The 16,467-nt window shown below is 37.9% G+C and overlaps 1 protein-coding gene and 1 long non-coding RNA gene across 3 annotated transcripts in view; one reads left to right on the top strand and one right to left on the bottom strand.

The window, feature by feature from the left end:
* Positions 1–9,702: 9,702 nt before the first annotated feature.
* Positions 9,703–15,590, bottom strand: LOC109558398 (lysozyme C, tracheal isozyme-like). Its single transcript, XM_070789315.1, has 4 exons — positions 15,390–15,590; positions 14,041–14,205; positions 12,294–12,369; positions 9,703–10,838 (listed from the first exon to the last, which is right to left on the bottom strand). Exons 1-4 carry the CDS (start codon positions 15,580–15,582, stop codon positions 10,772–10,774), a joined length of 501 nt encoding a protein of 166 aa, XP_070645416.1. The 5' UTR covers positions 15,583–15,590; the 3' UTR covers positions 9,703–10,771.
* The window catches only part of LOC139183122 (uncharacterized), a 57,424-nt gene continuing 56,381 nt past the window's right edge, over positions 15,425–16,467 (top strand). For both annotated transcript variants that reach the window (XR_011566607.1, XR_011566606.1), the window contains exon 1: positions 15,425–15,557. This is a non-coding gene — a long non-coding RNA (uncharacterized lncRNA). The remainder of the gene's footprint in view (positions 15,558–16,467) is intronic.

Below are 16,467 nucleotides of genomic sequence, written 5' to 3'. Positions count from 1 at the left end.
TTTTTCTTCTTTAACATTGTATTTTTGAAATTCCGAACTCTACTCTAGATTTTTAATGTTAGCTTTTTGGTATTTGTTATCAATTTTGTACCTATATATATATATTTTTTTTTAAATAACTTTTGTGACTTTTTTTCCCTCTCTCTTTCTTTCTCTTCTTCTTTTATATAACATTGTATATCTGAAATTCCAAATTCTACTCTAGATTTTTAATTTATGCTTTTTGGTATTTGTTATCAATTTTGTACCTATATTTTCTTTATAATTTTTGCAACTTGGTTTGTTTTCATTTGTTTTTTCTCTCTTTCTTTTTCTTCTTCTTCTTTTTTTTTTAACATTGTATCTTTGAAATTCCAGACTCTACTCTAGATTTTTAACTTTTGCTATTTGTTATCAATTTTGTACCTATATTTTCTTTATAATTTTTGCAACTTGATTTGTTTTTGTTTGTTTGTTTGTTTTTCTCTTTCTTTTCATTTTTCTTTTTTTTTCACATTGTATTTTTTAAATTCCAGACTCTACTCTAGATTTTTAACTTTTGCTTTTTGGTATTTGTTATTAATTTTGTACCTATGTTTTCTTTATAATTTTTGCGACTTTGGTTTTTTTTCTCTCTTTCTTTTCCTTCTTCTTTTCTTTAACATTTTTTTTGAAATTCCAAACTCTACTTTAGATTTTTAATTTTTGCTTTGATGTATTTGTTACCAATTCTGTACCTTTAAGAACCCAATCTTCAGTACCCATTTTTCACTAGGGAGCGAGATTACTGGCTTGACTACTTTCTCCCTCTTTGGACTCTCCTTTTCCTCCACCAGGTCACCAGTGTCTCCTCCCTAACCCCTCTCTACTCTATGCAACTCTGTGAATTTCTGTGTGTTCCAGGCGGTGGAGAACACTTAGGGAACTGATTATTGGCTGGATCTGTCTCCCTCCTTTTCATTCCCCCTTTTATCCTCCTGGCCACCTCTGTCTCCTTCCTCCTTCTTCTCTTCTCTGTATAATTCCGTGAACATCTTGAGCGGTTCAATTGTGGAGTGCACATAAGGAAGTGATTACTGGCTAGCCCACTCTCTCCTCTATTGATTCCACCTCATCTCATTCGGGTCAGCTCTAACTCCCTCCTCCCTCTTCTCTTCTCCATGTAACGCTGTGAACCTCTCTGGGTGGCCCTCACGGTGGAGAAACTTTTCATCTTTAACGTACATGTTTTATCAATGGTGCTGTATAGAAGGAGAAGTTTTGAAACTACTGTAAAAATAAGACCGATAACTGGAAACAGGAGGCTTAAGTCCAAACCCTGACTCCAGGGAACTCCTGACTCCAGGGAACATTAAATGACAGAAGCTCATCAAACGCCTCCATACCTACACTGAAACCAAGCACCACACAAGGGCCAACAAGCTCCAGGGCAAGACATACCAAGCAAATTCTCCAGCAACACAGGAACACAGCCCTGAGCTCCAAGATACAGGCTGCTCAAAGTCACCCCAAAACCATAGACATCTCATAACTCATTACTGGACACTTCATTGCACTCCAGAGAGAAGAAATACAGCTCCACACACCAGAACACTGACACAAGCTTCCCTAATCTAGAAACCTTGACAAGCCACCTATACAAACCCACACACACTGAGGAAATGCCACAATAAAGAGAACTCCACAAACTGCCAGAATACAGAAAGGACACCCCAAACTCAGCAATTTAAACAAGATGAAGAGACAGAGGAATACCCAGCAGATAAAGGAACAAGATAAATGCCCACCAAACCAAACAAAGGAGGAAGAGATAGGGAATCTACCTGATAAAGAATTCCGAATAATGATAGTGAAATTGATCCAAAATCTTGAAATCAAAATGGAATCACAGATTAATAGCCTGGAGACAAGGATTGAGAAGATGCAAGAAAGGTTTAACAAGGACCTAGAAGAAATAAAAAAGAGTCAATATATAATGAATAATGCAATAAATGAAATCAAAAACACTCTGGAGGCAACAAATAGTAGAAAAACAGAGGCAGAAGATAGTATTAGTGAATTAGAAGATAGAATGGTAGAAATAAATGAATCAGAGAGGAAAAAAGAAAAACGAATTAAAAGAAATGAGGACAATCTCAGAGACCTCCAGGACAATATTAAACGCTACAAAATTCAAATCATAGGGGTCCCAGAAGAAGAAGACAAAAGAAAGACCATGAGAAAATACTTGAGGAGATAATAGTTGAAAACTTCCCTAAAGTGGGGAAGGAAATAATCACTCAAGTCCAAGAAACCCAGAGAGTTCCAAACAGGATAAACCCAAGGCGAAACACCACAAGACACATATTAATCAAATTAACAAAGATCAAACACAAAGAACAAATATTAAAAGCAGCAAGGGAAAACTAACAAATAACACACAAGGGAATTCCTATAAGGATAACAGCTGATCTTTCAATAGAAACTCTCCAAGTCAGGAGGGAATGGCAAGACATACTTAAAGCGATGAAAGAAAATAACCTACAGCCCAGATTACTGTACCCAGCAAGGATGTCATCCAAATATGAAGGAGAAATCAAAAGCTTTACAGACAAGCAAAAGCTGAGAGAATTCAGCACCACCAAACCAGCTCTACAACAAATACTAATGGATATTCTCTAGACAGGAAACACAAAAATGATGTATAAATTCAAACCCAAAACAATAAAGTAAATGGCAACGAGATCATACTTATCAATAATTACCTTAAACATAAATGGGTTGAATGCCCCAACCAAAAGACAAAGACTGGCTGAATGGATACAAAAACAAGACCCCTACATATGTTGTCTACAAGAGACCCACCTCAAAACAGGGGACACATACAGACTGAAAGTGAAGGGCTGGAAAAAGATTTTCCATGCAAATAGGGACCAAAAGAAAGCAGGAGTAGCAATACTCATATCAGACAAAATAGACTTTAAAACAAAGGCTGTGAAAAGAGACAAAGATGGTCACTACATAATGATCAAAGGATCAATACAAGAAGAAGATATAACAATTATAAATATATATGTAGCCAACATGGGAGCACCACAGTATGTAAGGCAAATGCTAACAAGTATGAAAGGGGAAATTAACAATAACACAATAATAGTGGGAGACTTTAATACCCCATTCACACCTATGGATAGATCAACTAAACAGAAAATTAACAAGGAAACAGAAACTTTAAACGATACAATAGACCAGTTAGACCTAATTGATATCTATAGGACATTTCATCCCAAAACAATGAATTTCACCCTTTCTCAAGTGCACATGGAACCTTCTCCAGGATAGATCACATCCTGGGCGATAAATCTAGCCTTGGTAAATTCAAAAAAATTGAAATCATTCCAAGCATCTTTTCTGACCACAATGCAGTAAGATTAGATCTCAATCACAGGAGAAAAACTATTAAAAATTACAACATATGGAGGCTGAACAACACACTGCTGAATAACCAACAAGTCACAGAAGAAATCAAAAAAGAAATCAAAATTTGCATAGAAACGAATGAAAATGAAAATACAACAACCCAAAACCTGTGGGACACGGTAAAAGCAGTCCTAAGGGGAAAGTTCATAGCAATACGGGCACACCTCAAGAAACAAGAAAAAAGTCAAATAAATAACCTAACTCTACACCTAAAGCAACTAGAAAAGGAAGAAATGAAGAACCCTAGGGTTAGTAGAAGGAAAGAAATCTTAAAACTTAGGGCAGAAATAAATCAAAAGAAACAAAAGAGACCATAGTAAAAATCAACAAAGCCAAAAGCTGGTTCTTTGAAAGGATAAATAAAATTGACAAACCATTAGCCAGACTCATCGAGAAACAAAGGGAGAAAAATCAAATCAATAAAATTAGAAATGAAAATGGAGAGATCACAACAGACAACACACAAATACAAAGGATCATAAGAGACTATCAGCAATTATATGCTGATAAAATGGACAATGTGGAAGAAATGGACAAATTCTTAGAAAAGTACAACTTTCCAAAACTGGACCAGGAAGAAATACAAAATCTTAACAGTCCCATCACAAGCATGGAAACTGAAACTGTAATCAAAAATCTTCCAGCAAACAAAAGCTCAGGTCCAGACGGCTTCACAACTGAATTCAACCAAAAATTTAGAGAAGAGCTAACACCTATCCTGCTCAAACTCTTCCAGAAAATTGCAGAGGAAGGTAAACTTCCAAACTCATTCTATGAGGCCACCATCACCCTAATCCCAAAACCTGACAAAGATCCCACAAAAAAAGAAAACTACAGGCCAATATCACTGATGAACATAGATGCAAAAATCCTTAACAAAATTCTAGCAATCAGGATCCAACAACACATTAAAAAGATCATACACTATGACCAAGTGGGCTTGATCCCAGGGATGCAAGGATTCTTCAATATCCGCAAATCAATCAATGTAATACACCACATTAACAAATTGAAAAATAAAAACCATATGATTATCTCAATAGATGCAGAGAAAGCCTTTGACAAAATTCAACACCCATTTATGATAAAAACTCTCCAGAAAGCAGGAATAGAAGGAATATACCTCAACATAATAAAAGCTATATATGACAAACCCACAGCAAACATTATCCTCAATGGTGAAAAATTGAAAGCATTCCCTCTAAAGTCAGGAACAAGACAAGGATGCCCACTTTCACCATTACTATTCAACATAGTTTTGGCCACAGCAATCAGAGCAGAAAAAGAAATAAAAGGAATCCAAATTAGAAGAGAAGTAAAACTCTCATTGTTTACAGATGACATGATCCTCTACATAGAAAACCCTAAAGACTCCACCAGAAAATTACTAGAACTAATCAATAATTATAGTAAAGTTGCAGGATATAAAATCAACACACAGAAATCCCTTGCATTCCTATACACTAATAATGAGAAAACAGAAAGAGAAATTAAGGAAACAATTCCATTCACCATGGCAATGAAAAGAATAAAATACTTAGGAATATATCTACCTAAAGAAACTAAAGACCTATATATAGAAAACTATAAAACACTGGTGAAAGAAATCAAAGAGGACACTAATAGATGGAGAAATATACCATGTTCATGGATCGGAAGAATCAATATAGTGAAAATGAGAATACTACCCAAAGCAATTTATAGATTCAATGCAATCCCTGTCAAGCTACCAACAGTATTCTTCACAGAGCTAGAACAAATAATTTCACAATTTGTATGGAAATACAAAAAACCTTGAATAGCCAAAGCTATCTTGAGAAAGAAGAATGGAACTGGAGGAATCAACCTGCCTGACTTCAGGCTCTACTACAAAGCCACAGTTATCAAGACAGTATGGTACTGGCACAAAGACAAAAATATAGATCAATGGAACAAAATAGAAAGCCCAGAGATAAATCCACGCACATATGGACACCTTATCTTAGACAAAGGAGGCAAGAACATACAATGGATTAAAGACAATCTCTTTAACAAGTGGTGCTGGGAAAACTGGTCAACCACTTGTAAAAGAAGGAAACTAGACCACTTTCTAACATCATACACAAAAATGAACTCAAAATGGATTAAAGATCTAAACAAAAGACCAGAAACTATAAAACTCCTAGAGGAGAACATAGGCAAAACACTCTCTGACATACATCACAGCAGGATCCTCTATGACCCACCTCCCAGAATATTGGAAATAAACAAATGGGACGTAATTAAACTTAAAAGCTTCTGCACAACAAAGGAAATTATAAGCAAGGTGAAAAGACAGCCTTCAGAATGGGAGAAAATAATAGCAAATGAAGCAACTGACAAACAACTAATCTCAAAAATATACAAGCAACTCCTACAGCTCAACTCCAGAAAAATAAATGACCCAATCAAAAAATGGGCCAAAGAACTAAATAGACATTTCTCCAAAGAAGACATACAGATGGCTAACAAACACATGAAAAGATGCTCAACATCACTCATTTTCAGAGAAATGCAAATCAAAACCACTATGAGGTACAATTTCACGCCAGTCAGAATGGCTGCCATCCAAAAGTCTACAAGCAATAAATGCTGGAGAGGATGTGGAGAAAAGGGAACCCTCTTACACTGTTGGTGGGAATGCAAACTAGTACAGCCACTATGGAGAGCAGTGTGGAGATTCCTTAAAAAACTGGAAATAGAACTGCCTTATGATCCAGCAATCCCACTACTGGGCATACACACTGAGGAAACCAGAAGGGAAAGAGACACGTGTACCCCAATGTTCATTGCAGCACTGTTTACAATAGCCAGGACATGGAAGCAACCTAGATGTCCCTCAGCAGATGAATGGATAAGAAAGCAGTGGTACATATACACAATGGAGTATTACTCAGCCATTAAAAAGAATACATTTGAAGCAGTTCTAATGAGGTGGATGAAACTGGAGCATATTATACAGAGTGAAGTAAGCCAGAAGGAAAAACACCAATACAGTATACTAACGCATATATATGGAATTTAGAAAGATGGTAACAATAACCCTGTGTACGAGACAGCAAAAGAGACACTGATGTATAGAACAGTCTTATGGACTCTGTGGGAGAGGGAGAGGGTGGATGATTTGGGAGAATGGCATTGAAATATATATAATATCATATATGAAACAAGTCGCCAGTCCAGGTTCGATGCTTGATACTGGATGCTTGGGGCTGGTGCACTGGGATGACCCAGAGGGATGGTATGGGGAGGGAGGAGGGAGGAGGGTTCAGGATGGGGAACACGTGTATGCCTGTGGTGGATTCATTTCTATATATGGCAGAACCAATCAATATTGTAAAGTTTAAATTAAAATAAAATTAAAAAAAAAAAAAGCAGAGACATTACTTTGCCAACAAGGTCCGTCTAGTCAAGGCTATGGTTTTTCCTATGGTCATGTATGGATGTAAGAGTTGGACTATGAAGAAGGCTGAGTGCTGCTTTTGAACTGTGGTGTTGGAGAAGACTCTTGAGAGTCCTTGGACTGGAAGGAGATCTAACCAGTCCATTCTGAAGGAGATCAGCCCTGGGATTTCTTTGGAAGGAATGATGCTAAAGCTGAAACTCCAGTACTTTGGCCACATCATGCGAAGAGTTGACACATCGGAAAAGACTCTGATGCTGGGAGGGATTAGGGGCAGGAGGAGAAGGGGACAACAGAGGATAAGATGGCTGGATGGCATCACTGACTCGATGGACGTGAGTTTCAGTGAACTTCAGGATTTGGTGATGGACAGGGAGCCCTGGCGTGCTGCGATTCATGGGGTCACAAGGAGTCGGACATGACTGAGCCACTGAACTGAACTAACTGATGAAATTGCATAGGATCAAATGATTAGGTGGTCCTAATTTGTCAGTAATCACATCCTGGTTTCAATGATGTTTTGAGGAGTTACACACTGAAGAATTCAGAGCCACTGGGCACTATGTTGGCAGAATATTCTCAAACTGTTCAGAAAACATAGAAGGCTGTACTGTACTTGAAAATTTATTGGGAAACTGAGATTGTTTCAGTCTTCAAAAAGAAAAGTGACAATTGCTAAGTCATTTCCAACTCTTTGTGACCCCATGGACTATACAGTTCATGGATTTCTCCAGGCTAAAATACTGGAATGGATAGCTTTTCCTTTCTCCAGGCTATCTTCCCAACCCAGGAATCAAACCTAGGTCTCCCACATTGCAGGCAGATTCTTTACCAGCTGAGCCACAAGGGAAGGCTAAGAATACAGAAGTGGGTAGCCTATCCCTTCTCCAGCAGATCTTCCCAACCCAGGAATCCAACTGGGGTCTCCTGCCTTGAAGGTGGATTCTTTACCAACTGAGCTATCAGGGAAGCACTTCAAAAAGTAGAAAACACTCTATTTTGAAAGAGACAAATATATGAATAGATAAAACATTTCTATCATATGGTTATAGGCTCAGCCCTGGGACACTCCAACTTTTAAAAATCAATCAGCAGAGAAACAGCCAGCCAAGAAGGGCTGAGAAGAAACCATCAATGAGGCAGAATATAAAGCAGGAGAAGCTGAGGAAGAAAAAGTTTTCAGAAGTAGCAAGTGGTTCAGTCTGTCAAATGCTGCTGAGAGATCAAATAGCATGAACAGAAATCAGGTGATCACTAGAACTGGCCCCAAGGCATCCTGGGAGGAGTCCTGTTGGAGCCGTTTTCAGCTGAGTGAGGACAGCAGACAAATTAAGAAAAGATGAAAATAGAAAGGGAGGTGAGGATGTGGAGTGAGTGAATATAGATATCTCATCCCAGAAGTGTTGTTATAAAAGGGAGTCGAAAATGTTGTAGGTGATTGCAGGGGTTAATAGTCAGCCACCTGTTGCTCTGGCTAAGCCATGAGAAAATCACCATGGGAAAAGAATAAAGGAAAAATATAGCAATACAGCATAACCCAAACAAAAGTACATCAGGTTGATTACTTGGGGTCATCATGCCCTGGTAAGCTGAGGAAAAATATAGTGTGGATCTTGGAACACCAGGTCAGCGCAGGTTCAGATCGCTGCTTGTGCACACACCAAGATGTTTTCCCAAGATGTTTTCCATATGCAGGTCTATGCCCTCCAGCTAGACGAAACCCTTTGTAAAGAAAATAACAAAGATAGTTTAAAGTAGTCAATAAAATGGGAGACATGACTGGGGACACAGGAGGCTGACTTCATCGTCGCACAACAGATGCTTTCTGTTGCCAAGACACTAAATAAAAGTGATGTGGCTCCGAAGAACAGGGCTCTTGATCTAAGAGTTCTTGAGTTCTCTGGTCCCATCTTTAAAACTTTACTTTTGACTCTAGTTTATTTTTTCCCAAACTGTGTGTCGATCACTTTTGATCCCTACCTGCTGCACTGGCCGCAGCAGTTAGAGGGTTGTGTAGAGCCTACGGAGAGTTCTTTGTAAAATGAAACGTTCCCAGGGCAGCTCGTGCAGTGCTGGGGATGATCCAGCAGAGGGAGAAACTCGGGATGCAGGAAACCCTCAGCCTAAACTGGAGTAGTGAGAGGGCTGTGATGAAGACTGCATTTGGAGACTGCCATTTGAGGAGCAGAAGCCCTTCATCCCAGTGATAAAGGGGAAAGAAGGGAGGGCGGGCCCAGGGAAAGATGTTAGCTCTGCTATGCTGGCCAGGAAGGGAGGATTTTGTATGAGGTTGCTTCTGTTCTGTCAGTGTAATATCATCTGACAGAGGACTTAAGACTGTAAGGCGGACTGTAAGGTCATCTGCTCAGAGCAGAGTATGGAAGGCCAGGGGTTGGTGTGTGTGCTGGGACTTTGAAAAGAGGGAAGTAAATAGTGACAGTCATTGTGGAGAGTGAGGACACCAACACAGAAGGATTTCAGAGAAGTGACTATGATGACCAGGTAGACTTGAGGGCCCATTTGAGATTTGTATTGATGAATTTTAAGTGAGGGGAAGTCCTTGGTGGTTCCATGGTTAGGATTCCGTGCTTTCACTCTTAGAGTAAGAAGTCAAGCCCTCTTGGGGAACTAAGGTCCCTGAAGCTGTATGGCACAGCCAAAAGAGATTAAACATTTAAAACATTAAGTGAGATATCAGCAGGCTTATGGATTTCTCTAGCAATATCCACCCGTTTCAATGCAGGTGAGAATGTAGGAAATACTAAGTGTCAGATCATTATTTCCCAATACATACGTATTTCTTCAGAGACATTAAATGGCTCTAAACAAAGGAAGACATAGTATGAATTGCAAAGCTTTTAATGAAAATGTTTTTCTTTTACAACATGCATAGTTTCACATCTATTGAATAGCAATTAATTCAATGCTTGCAAACTCATCTCCCTCTGAATTTAGTCATAATTCATGAACTTAAGCTAATAAAACTAAGGAAAATCAACAGCTCATCTAATCCTTCTTTATATTCCTTCAGGATCAGCAGGATGCCTAAATGAGTTCTTTACAAAGGCTAAAATAGGTTGATGTATAAACTGTGAGTTTATTTTTAAAGCTGTGTGAATGCAACATTTCTACTAAAACATTTAAACCAAAGGTCATACTTATGAAAACAAATTCTTGATGGGGCTGTTTCCATTTTTACCATTTGACGTTCTGCTCTTTTTGACTGAACAGATGAAAGTTCACATGCCTACTCAGGTGGGGCTTTGCCTAAGATCAATTTGCTTAGAGATATTCTTTTGTTGGAGAAGGCAATGGCACCCCACTCCAGTACTCTTGCCTGGAAAATCCGATGGATGGAGGAGCCTGGTAGGCTGCGGTCCATGCTAAGGGTCGGACACGACTGAGTGACTTCACTTTCCCTTTTCACTGTCATGTGTTGGAGAAGGAAATTGCAACCCACTCCATTGTTCTTGCCTGGAGAATCCCAGGGACCGGGGAGCCTGGTGGGCTGCTGTCTCTAGGGTGGCACAGAGTCGGACACGACTGAAGTGACTTAGCATAGCATTGTTTTCTTCTATTTTGTTGAATATTGGGGAGTACTTATATCATTCAAGATTAAGTCTGGGTTATCTCTTTGAGAAACTAAATGTACCAGAGATACATTTGATAATGAAGATTTTAGACAATTATTCACCAACATTAGTTCTGTTAGCAAGCTGAAAAATGTTGTAGGCCCAATATCAAACAATAAACACGTGAGGTAAACGTCAGCCTCTTAGAAGAAAGACCATATGCTCCTGCTTTGATAAAAACATTATTTGTTTGAAAGAGTGAGAGTATAACCTTTTACTCAACGATTATTTCCTTAATATGAAAAAGAGACAAAATGAGCTGAAGACGAAAACTCCACAGTTACACTCTGCAACCCTTAACATAACTCGTGAGGTCTCGGTTTTGACACTTGTTTGTCCATGCCACCCTGTAGAAAAAGGTAAAAGAAATGATAATAAGATTAAAACATATCTTCATTGTGTTATACATACTTCAAATCCTTTGTGAGAACAAAATAGTTAATCAGTCCATGAAATACAAGCTACAGACAGATCCAAGTATTGCTTATTTATCAACTGGAGACATGTATACCAAGGCCTTCACATCTCCCCAAGGCTTCACTAGAGCACAGAATGCTGAACACAAATGTTGAGTCTTGTGTAGTCCACAACACAACTGCAAAGCGTATTCCATATTTACTTACTTTCAAAAATAATTTTAAGATATGGTGAGGAATTGGTAGAGTGTGGAAAAACTTAAAAATTCTAGAACTCCTTAGAATAAATTGAGGTTAAAGTAGATTGTTTCTATGTAATACACTGTTTAGCGTAAATCTTAATATTTAGATTTTCCATTTTCAATTCCCTTGGTCTTAGAGAATCTTCCCAACACTTTTCTCATAACAGTAAGATGAAACCACTCCCTACCCTCTCACACACACCTTTTTTTAGCCACACACACCACATGGCCTATGGTATCTCAGATTCCCAACCAGGTACCAGACTCCCTCCTGCACTGAAAGCATAGACTCTTAACCACTAGGGAAGATCTCTCCTTTAATGCTTAACCCATACCTTGCTCTGTGAAGGGAACTTACATAGTGTTGAAGGTCCATTATACTTGAAACACAAACAAACTCAGAAAAAGAAATCAGATTTGTGGTTACCAATTGTGGGTATTGTGGGTGGGGTGCAGGCACCCCACTCCAGTACTTTTGCCTGGAAAATCCCATGAATGGAGGAGCCTGGTGGGCTGTAGTCCATGGAGTCGCTAAGAGTTGGATACGACTGAGTGACTTCCCTTTCACTTTTCACTTTCATGCATTGGAGAAGGAAATGGCAACCCACTCCTGTGTTCTTGCCTGGAGAATCCCAGGGACAGGGGAGCCTGGTGGGTTGCCGTCTATGGAGTCGTGAAGAGTCGGACACGACTGAAGCGACTTAGCAGTAGCAGCAGCAGTGGGTGGGGTGAGGGGTGGGGAATTGGATGAAAGCATCGGAAAGTACTACAAACCTCCAATTATAAGATAAGTAAACACTGGAGATGCGATGTACAACATGATGAATAGAATTAACACTGCTGTGCTCACATATGAAAATAGATTAGACAGTAAATCACAAGATTTTTCATCACAAATTTTTTTCTTCTGTTTCTTTAATTTTTTAACTTATTTTTTAATGAAGGATAATTGCTTAACAGTATTGCATTGTGTTTCTTTAATGTTGTATCCATTGAGATCATGCATGTTCACTAAACTTACTGTGATAATCATTTCATGATGTATTACGTCATTATGCTGTACACCTTAAATTTATGAAGTACTGTGGGTCAATTATATCTTAACAACATTGGATGGAAAGCAAAAAACAAAAAAATAACATACCATGCTGTAATGCCTTGCTGACTGACAATCTTCTTTGCACATGCTACAGCTTGAGTGATGTCATCTTTCAGCAAAGCTGAAAAAGAGGTGGTGGGAAATGAGGACAATGTTCACAGAAATTCATGTAAATTTTAGGTTCAGCCAGCTTTATTCTCTTAGGCTGAGGAAAGAACAAATACAATTATTTTTTTAAGAGTCCCTGTATCTGTGAATATTGGGAGAAAACCCTCTCTCTCCATTCTATCCCCTTTGGCATGAAATAAAACATTCTGTTTTTCGTTTTCCAACGTCATTTGGAAGCTCTGAAACTATTAACTAACATGATAGAAGGTTCTCTTTTCACTGGACACTTTGAAAACAAAACAAAAACAAACAAGCAGAAATCAGTCTAGCAGTTTTTTGCTCAGCAGTTCTACTAGTGAAAATTCATTCCAAAACAAGAAAAGTAATAAGTGATGTATCCAAGATGTACATATCAATACAAGAGTTGGATTAATAAATGTTAGAATATTTAGTGAAATTCTATTCATCCAGAAAAAGTAATAAGATTGATATTTGTTGAGAAAAATGATATTGTGCAATAACGAGCAAATTGTAAAGTAGTAAATATAGTACAATTTCATTTTTGTTGAAGCATATTGCTTACATGTTTGTATGTGGGTACAAATGTGGATTATATAGCTTTACATTCATGTACGTGAGTGATGTGTATTCTGAAAGATGATGTGGAGACCACAAGTTACCGTGGTCATAAGTCTCTGGGTAGTAGAACTTTTATTCAATGACCACAGATTATTGTATAATACAAATAATTTTTTAAACTAAACTAACTGTATATAAAAGATATGTCCAGAAATGAATCTTCTTTATTAGGAATTTTAATATTAAAAATTAAACAATATCATTTGGCAATACTTCTCCAATATTTTATGCAATAAATATTGCGTGGCACACGTGCATGTGTGACTCTCTGCGACCCCATGGACTGTAGCCCCCCAGGCTTCTCTGTTCATGTTGATTTCCTAGGCAAGAATATTGAAGTCGGTTGCCATACCCTCCTTCAGAGGATCTTCCCAACCCGGGGATTGAACCTGTATCTCACATCTCCTGATTATCAGGAGGGTCCTTTACTACTAGCCCCACCTGGGAAGCCCTAAATATTGCATATGTTATCTCAGTTTTAAAAGGAACTCAATAGAATAGGTGTTTCACCCCAATTAAAAATAAATGCATATATTAACTTGGTAGAATGACAGTGATTAAATAGGAAGTGCATGTTTGAGATATGCAAACTAAAGAATTTAGGAATGAAATGTGAAATGTTTCTAATTTACTTTAAAATCACTCAGCCAAAAACCCCTACTGTATAATATATACATAAAAGAAGTAAATATGACAAAATTTAAAAAAAGACCACACAACCAAATTATCCCTAAACCTCTCCCAACCAGGTAAATTAGTAGGAATGGCATTGTTCTTTACAAAGCATCAACATGTCCAGTTACAATACAGTGATAGATCATTCCAACTCTTGTATGTTAGTAAACAGCAACCTTCTATGATACCAGCTTTTTGATTTCTTACTTAAGGAATTATGAGGTAGGTGATAAAGCAGTTTCTGGAAGTTAAGAAGGAGCTTTTCTGGGTCCCTCATGAACTCTTCAAGACCTTTTCATTTGTATTAAATCTCTCTTATAGGTACCACCAAATGGGACCTGTGCCATCACTCAACAGTATCTTGTCTTACCACTGCAGGATACACCACAGCCATTAACTGCTTTTGGGGTTTTGCCATCATTACACCACCATTTGCTGTTGATCTGAAATATCCCATAATCAGTGCTTTTGCTTCCAGGATTATAGTTTTTAGCTTGTGTGTTATAACTGCTTTCTCCTTCAGCCAAACACATCCCTGAAAAAAAAATGTATTTTTAGTATTAAACAACAACATCATATGACTTATATTTCATAGCACAATTCTATTTTACTAATGACTTATTTTAGAAGCATAAAGATGTATTTTACTTGTAAATACTTTAACATTTGATGTTAGGGGCCCTTAGGAGAATTCTTTTGTTAGCAAATCATTTGCTAATACTAATGAAACAAGATAACACGTTGTAAAAAATATTGAAATAGCTGTGTCTTCCATTGCTCCCATCCCCCAGGTAAGATTGAGCCTAGAATAGAAAAATCAACAGAGTGCTTAAATGGGTTTGGTCACGAGCAGCAGATGCATATGCTAATGTAAAAATATTTGTACTAGGAAAAATAAGGATTTACTAGGAGAAAGAAAATTTCTTATGATACCTAAAGGTGAATTTGGATATCAAATTAGAATCCAAACAATAAGAATCATAGGATAGGAAAGACTATGTCATCCATCCATCCATCTAGCCATTTGCTCATGTATGAAAAAATAGTTATGGAGCAAAAATGTCTGAATTCACTCTGAAAAATACAATGTTGACAGAGACAGGTATGGACTGAATTACAAAGGAACTTTTCCTTAGGGCACATATTGAATTCTGTGGAAGAAAATGAAAAATAATTAATGAACTAGAGTCAGAATAATAGAATGTTATTTCATGCTACATTTCAGGGTTCCTTATGTAGATATTGATTGAGGAGAAACAGGTTCCTACAGTCCCTGTTCTAAGAGTTCAATGTAATTTTTTAAAAAACTTGGCTGTTAAAAACCCAGCATCATGGTAGGGGGATTAAAAATGACAAAAATACTGTCTTACTCTTGCTTGCAGAACCCAAATTGCAAGCTGGAAATGGCTGAGGGCTGAAATATATCTTGTAGTCACCCTACAAGTGCCAGCTGGCAAGTTTAGTGGCACTAGAGGAGTACAGCAAGACCTGGCATGCTTAGAATGGTATAGAATTTGACCCTCCCATGCTTCAATCCTTCCCTAGGTACATCTGATTCTGAGCTGATGTGTTTGATCACATCAATTGTAAATGTACAAACCCTTCAAGGAAAGAAAAAAAAGCCATTCACTCAAAGTCCCTTTCTTATTCTTCTTCCTCAGTTAGTATCTGTTCCACAGCTGGCTGACTATTTGGAAGGATGAAGAATAGTTAACTTACAGTCTGCCAGGCTGACTCCCTTGTAGCCAGCCAATCCAAGATTCTTCAGAGTTCTGGCAAGCTCACACCTCTTAAATGTCTTGCCCTGGACAGCAACAGAAAGGAGCAGAAGCCCCAGAATAAGGAGAGCCTTCATGTTGACGGAAGCCAAATGTCCAAGTTGACCAGGTGAGCTGGACTTGCTATTTAACATCTTTTCCCTTCCGTCTTTTCTGACCAGTTTGGGAGCTCCACCCTTGGAGACACGTGGAAAGCAGGGAATGTTTATTGCTTCACTTACGCTAAAAGTTTTGATGTCCCAAGAGTTAATTGCAAGAAAATCATGAAATGATATTGCTTGAAGACATTGCTCAGAAAGAACTGGCATTAGCTCTATCGCCCAAAGAGGAACTTCCTCCTATTTGATTATGAATGTGAGCAACTAGAAAGGAAAAAATCCTGAATGAACATATTACACAATGGAAAACATGCTCCCATCTTTGATTAATATTCATTTGCACTAAGTTTTTTTATGTGCTTTCATTACGATGTCTTCATCTTTTTCACTTAAAAGTATTTTATGTACACTTTCCACAAAGAATGTGACACACTGCCTGTTGTTCTGATAGGTGGATAGCAAAGCACCACGTTGATCACAGATTCCTATGCTGACTCTTTTGGTTGTTTCTCAGTAGTTACTTTGTAAATCAATATTTTACTGTTATAAGTAAGTCTCATGTGAACATTGCTAAGTCCTTTCTGACAATGTCTTACTTCACTTTCTCATGTTAGAACATAAAGAGTCATTGAAAAGCAAGAAAACAGTATAGTAAAACCTACAAAAGAATAGCAGAATTATGCCACCCCAAAATCTTCCCCTTTGGCACAAGGATTGTTTTGAGCTGAAGGCAGTTGAGAAGAAGCAGATTCAAGAAAAGTCCTCTTCCTCCCTCTATTTTCCTGAAAGTAAAACATAAATGTGTGCAGAAATTTATCATTTGAAACACTAGACACTTATCAGCCCCAAGACAGCACCTGAGGACTCTGCAAAAGAGCCTTTGCTGACTAGCTATTATCTTCCATTATTCTCTAATGTATT

The sequence above is a fragment of the Bos indicus genome, chromosome 5, assembly GCF_029378745.1.
Source record: "Bos indicus isolate NIAB-ARS_2022 breed Sahiwal x Tharparkar chromosome 5, NIAB-ARS_B.indTharparkar_mat_pri_1.0, whole genome shotgun sequence".
Lineage (NCBI taxonomy): Eukaryota > Metazoa > Chordata > Mammalia > Artiodactyla > Bovidae > Bos > Bos indicus.
This window is presented reverse-complemented; position numbering and strand designations above follow the sequence as displayed.

Excerpts from the sequence above, each read along its gene's own strand:
- LOC109558398 (XM_070789315.1), bottom strand. The coding sequence starts at position 15,582 with ATGTTAAATAGCAAGTCCAGCTCACCTGGTCAACTTGGACATTTGGCT. Across the intron at positions 12,370-14,040 it reads CTGTGGTGTATCCTGCAGTG|CTTTGCTGAAAGATGACATC; the intron begins GTAAGACAAGAT and ends CCTCTTTTTCAG. Across the intron at positions 10,839-12,293 it reads CAGCAAGGCATTACAGCATG|GGTGGCATGGACAAACAAGT; the intron begins GTATGTTATTTT and ends CTTTTTCTACAG.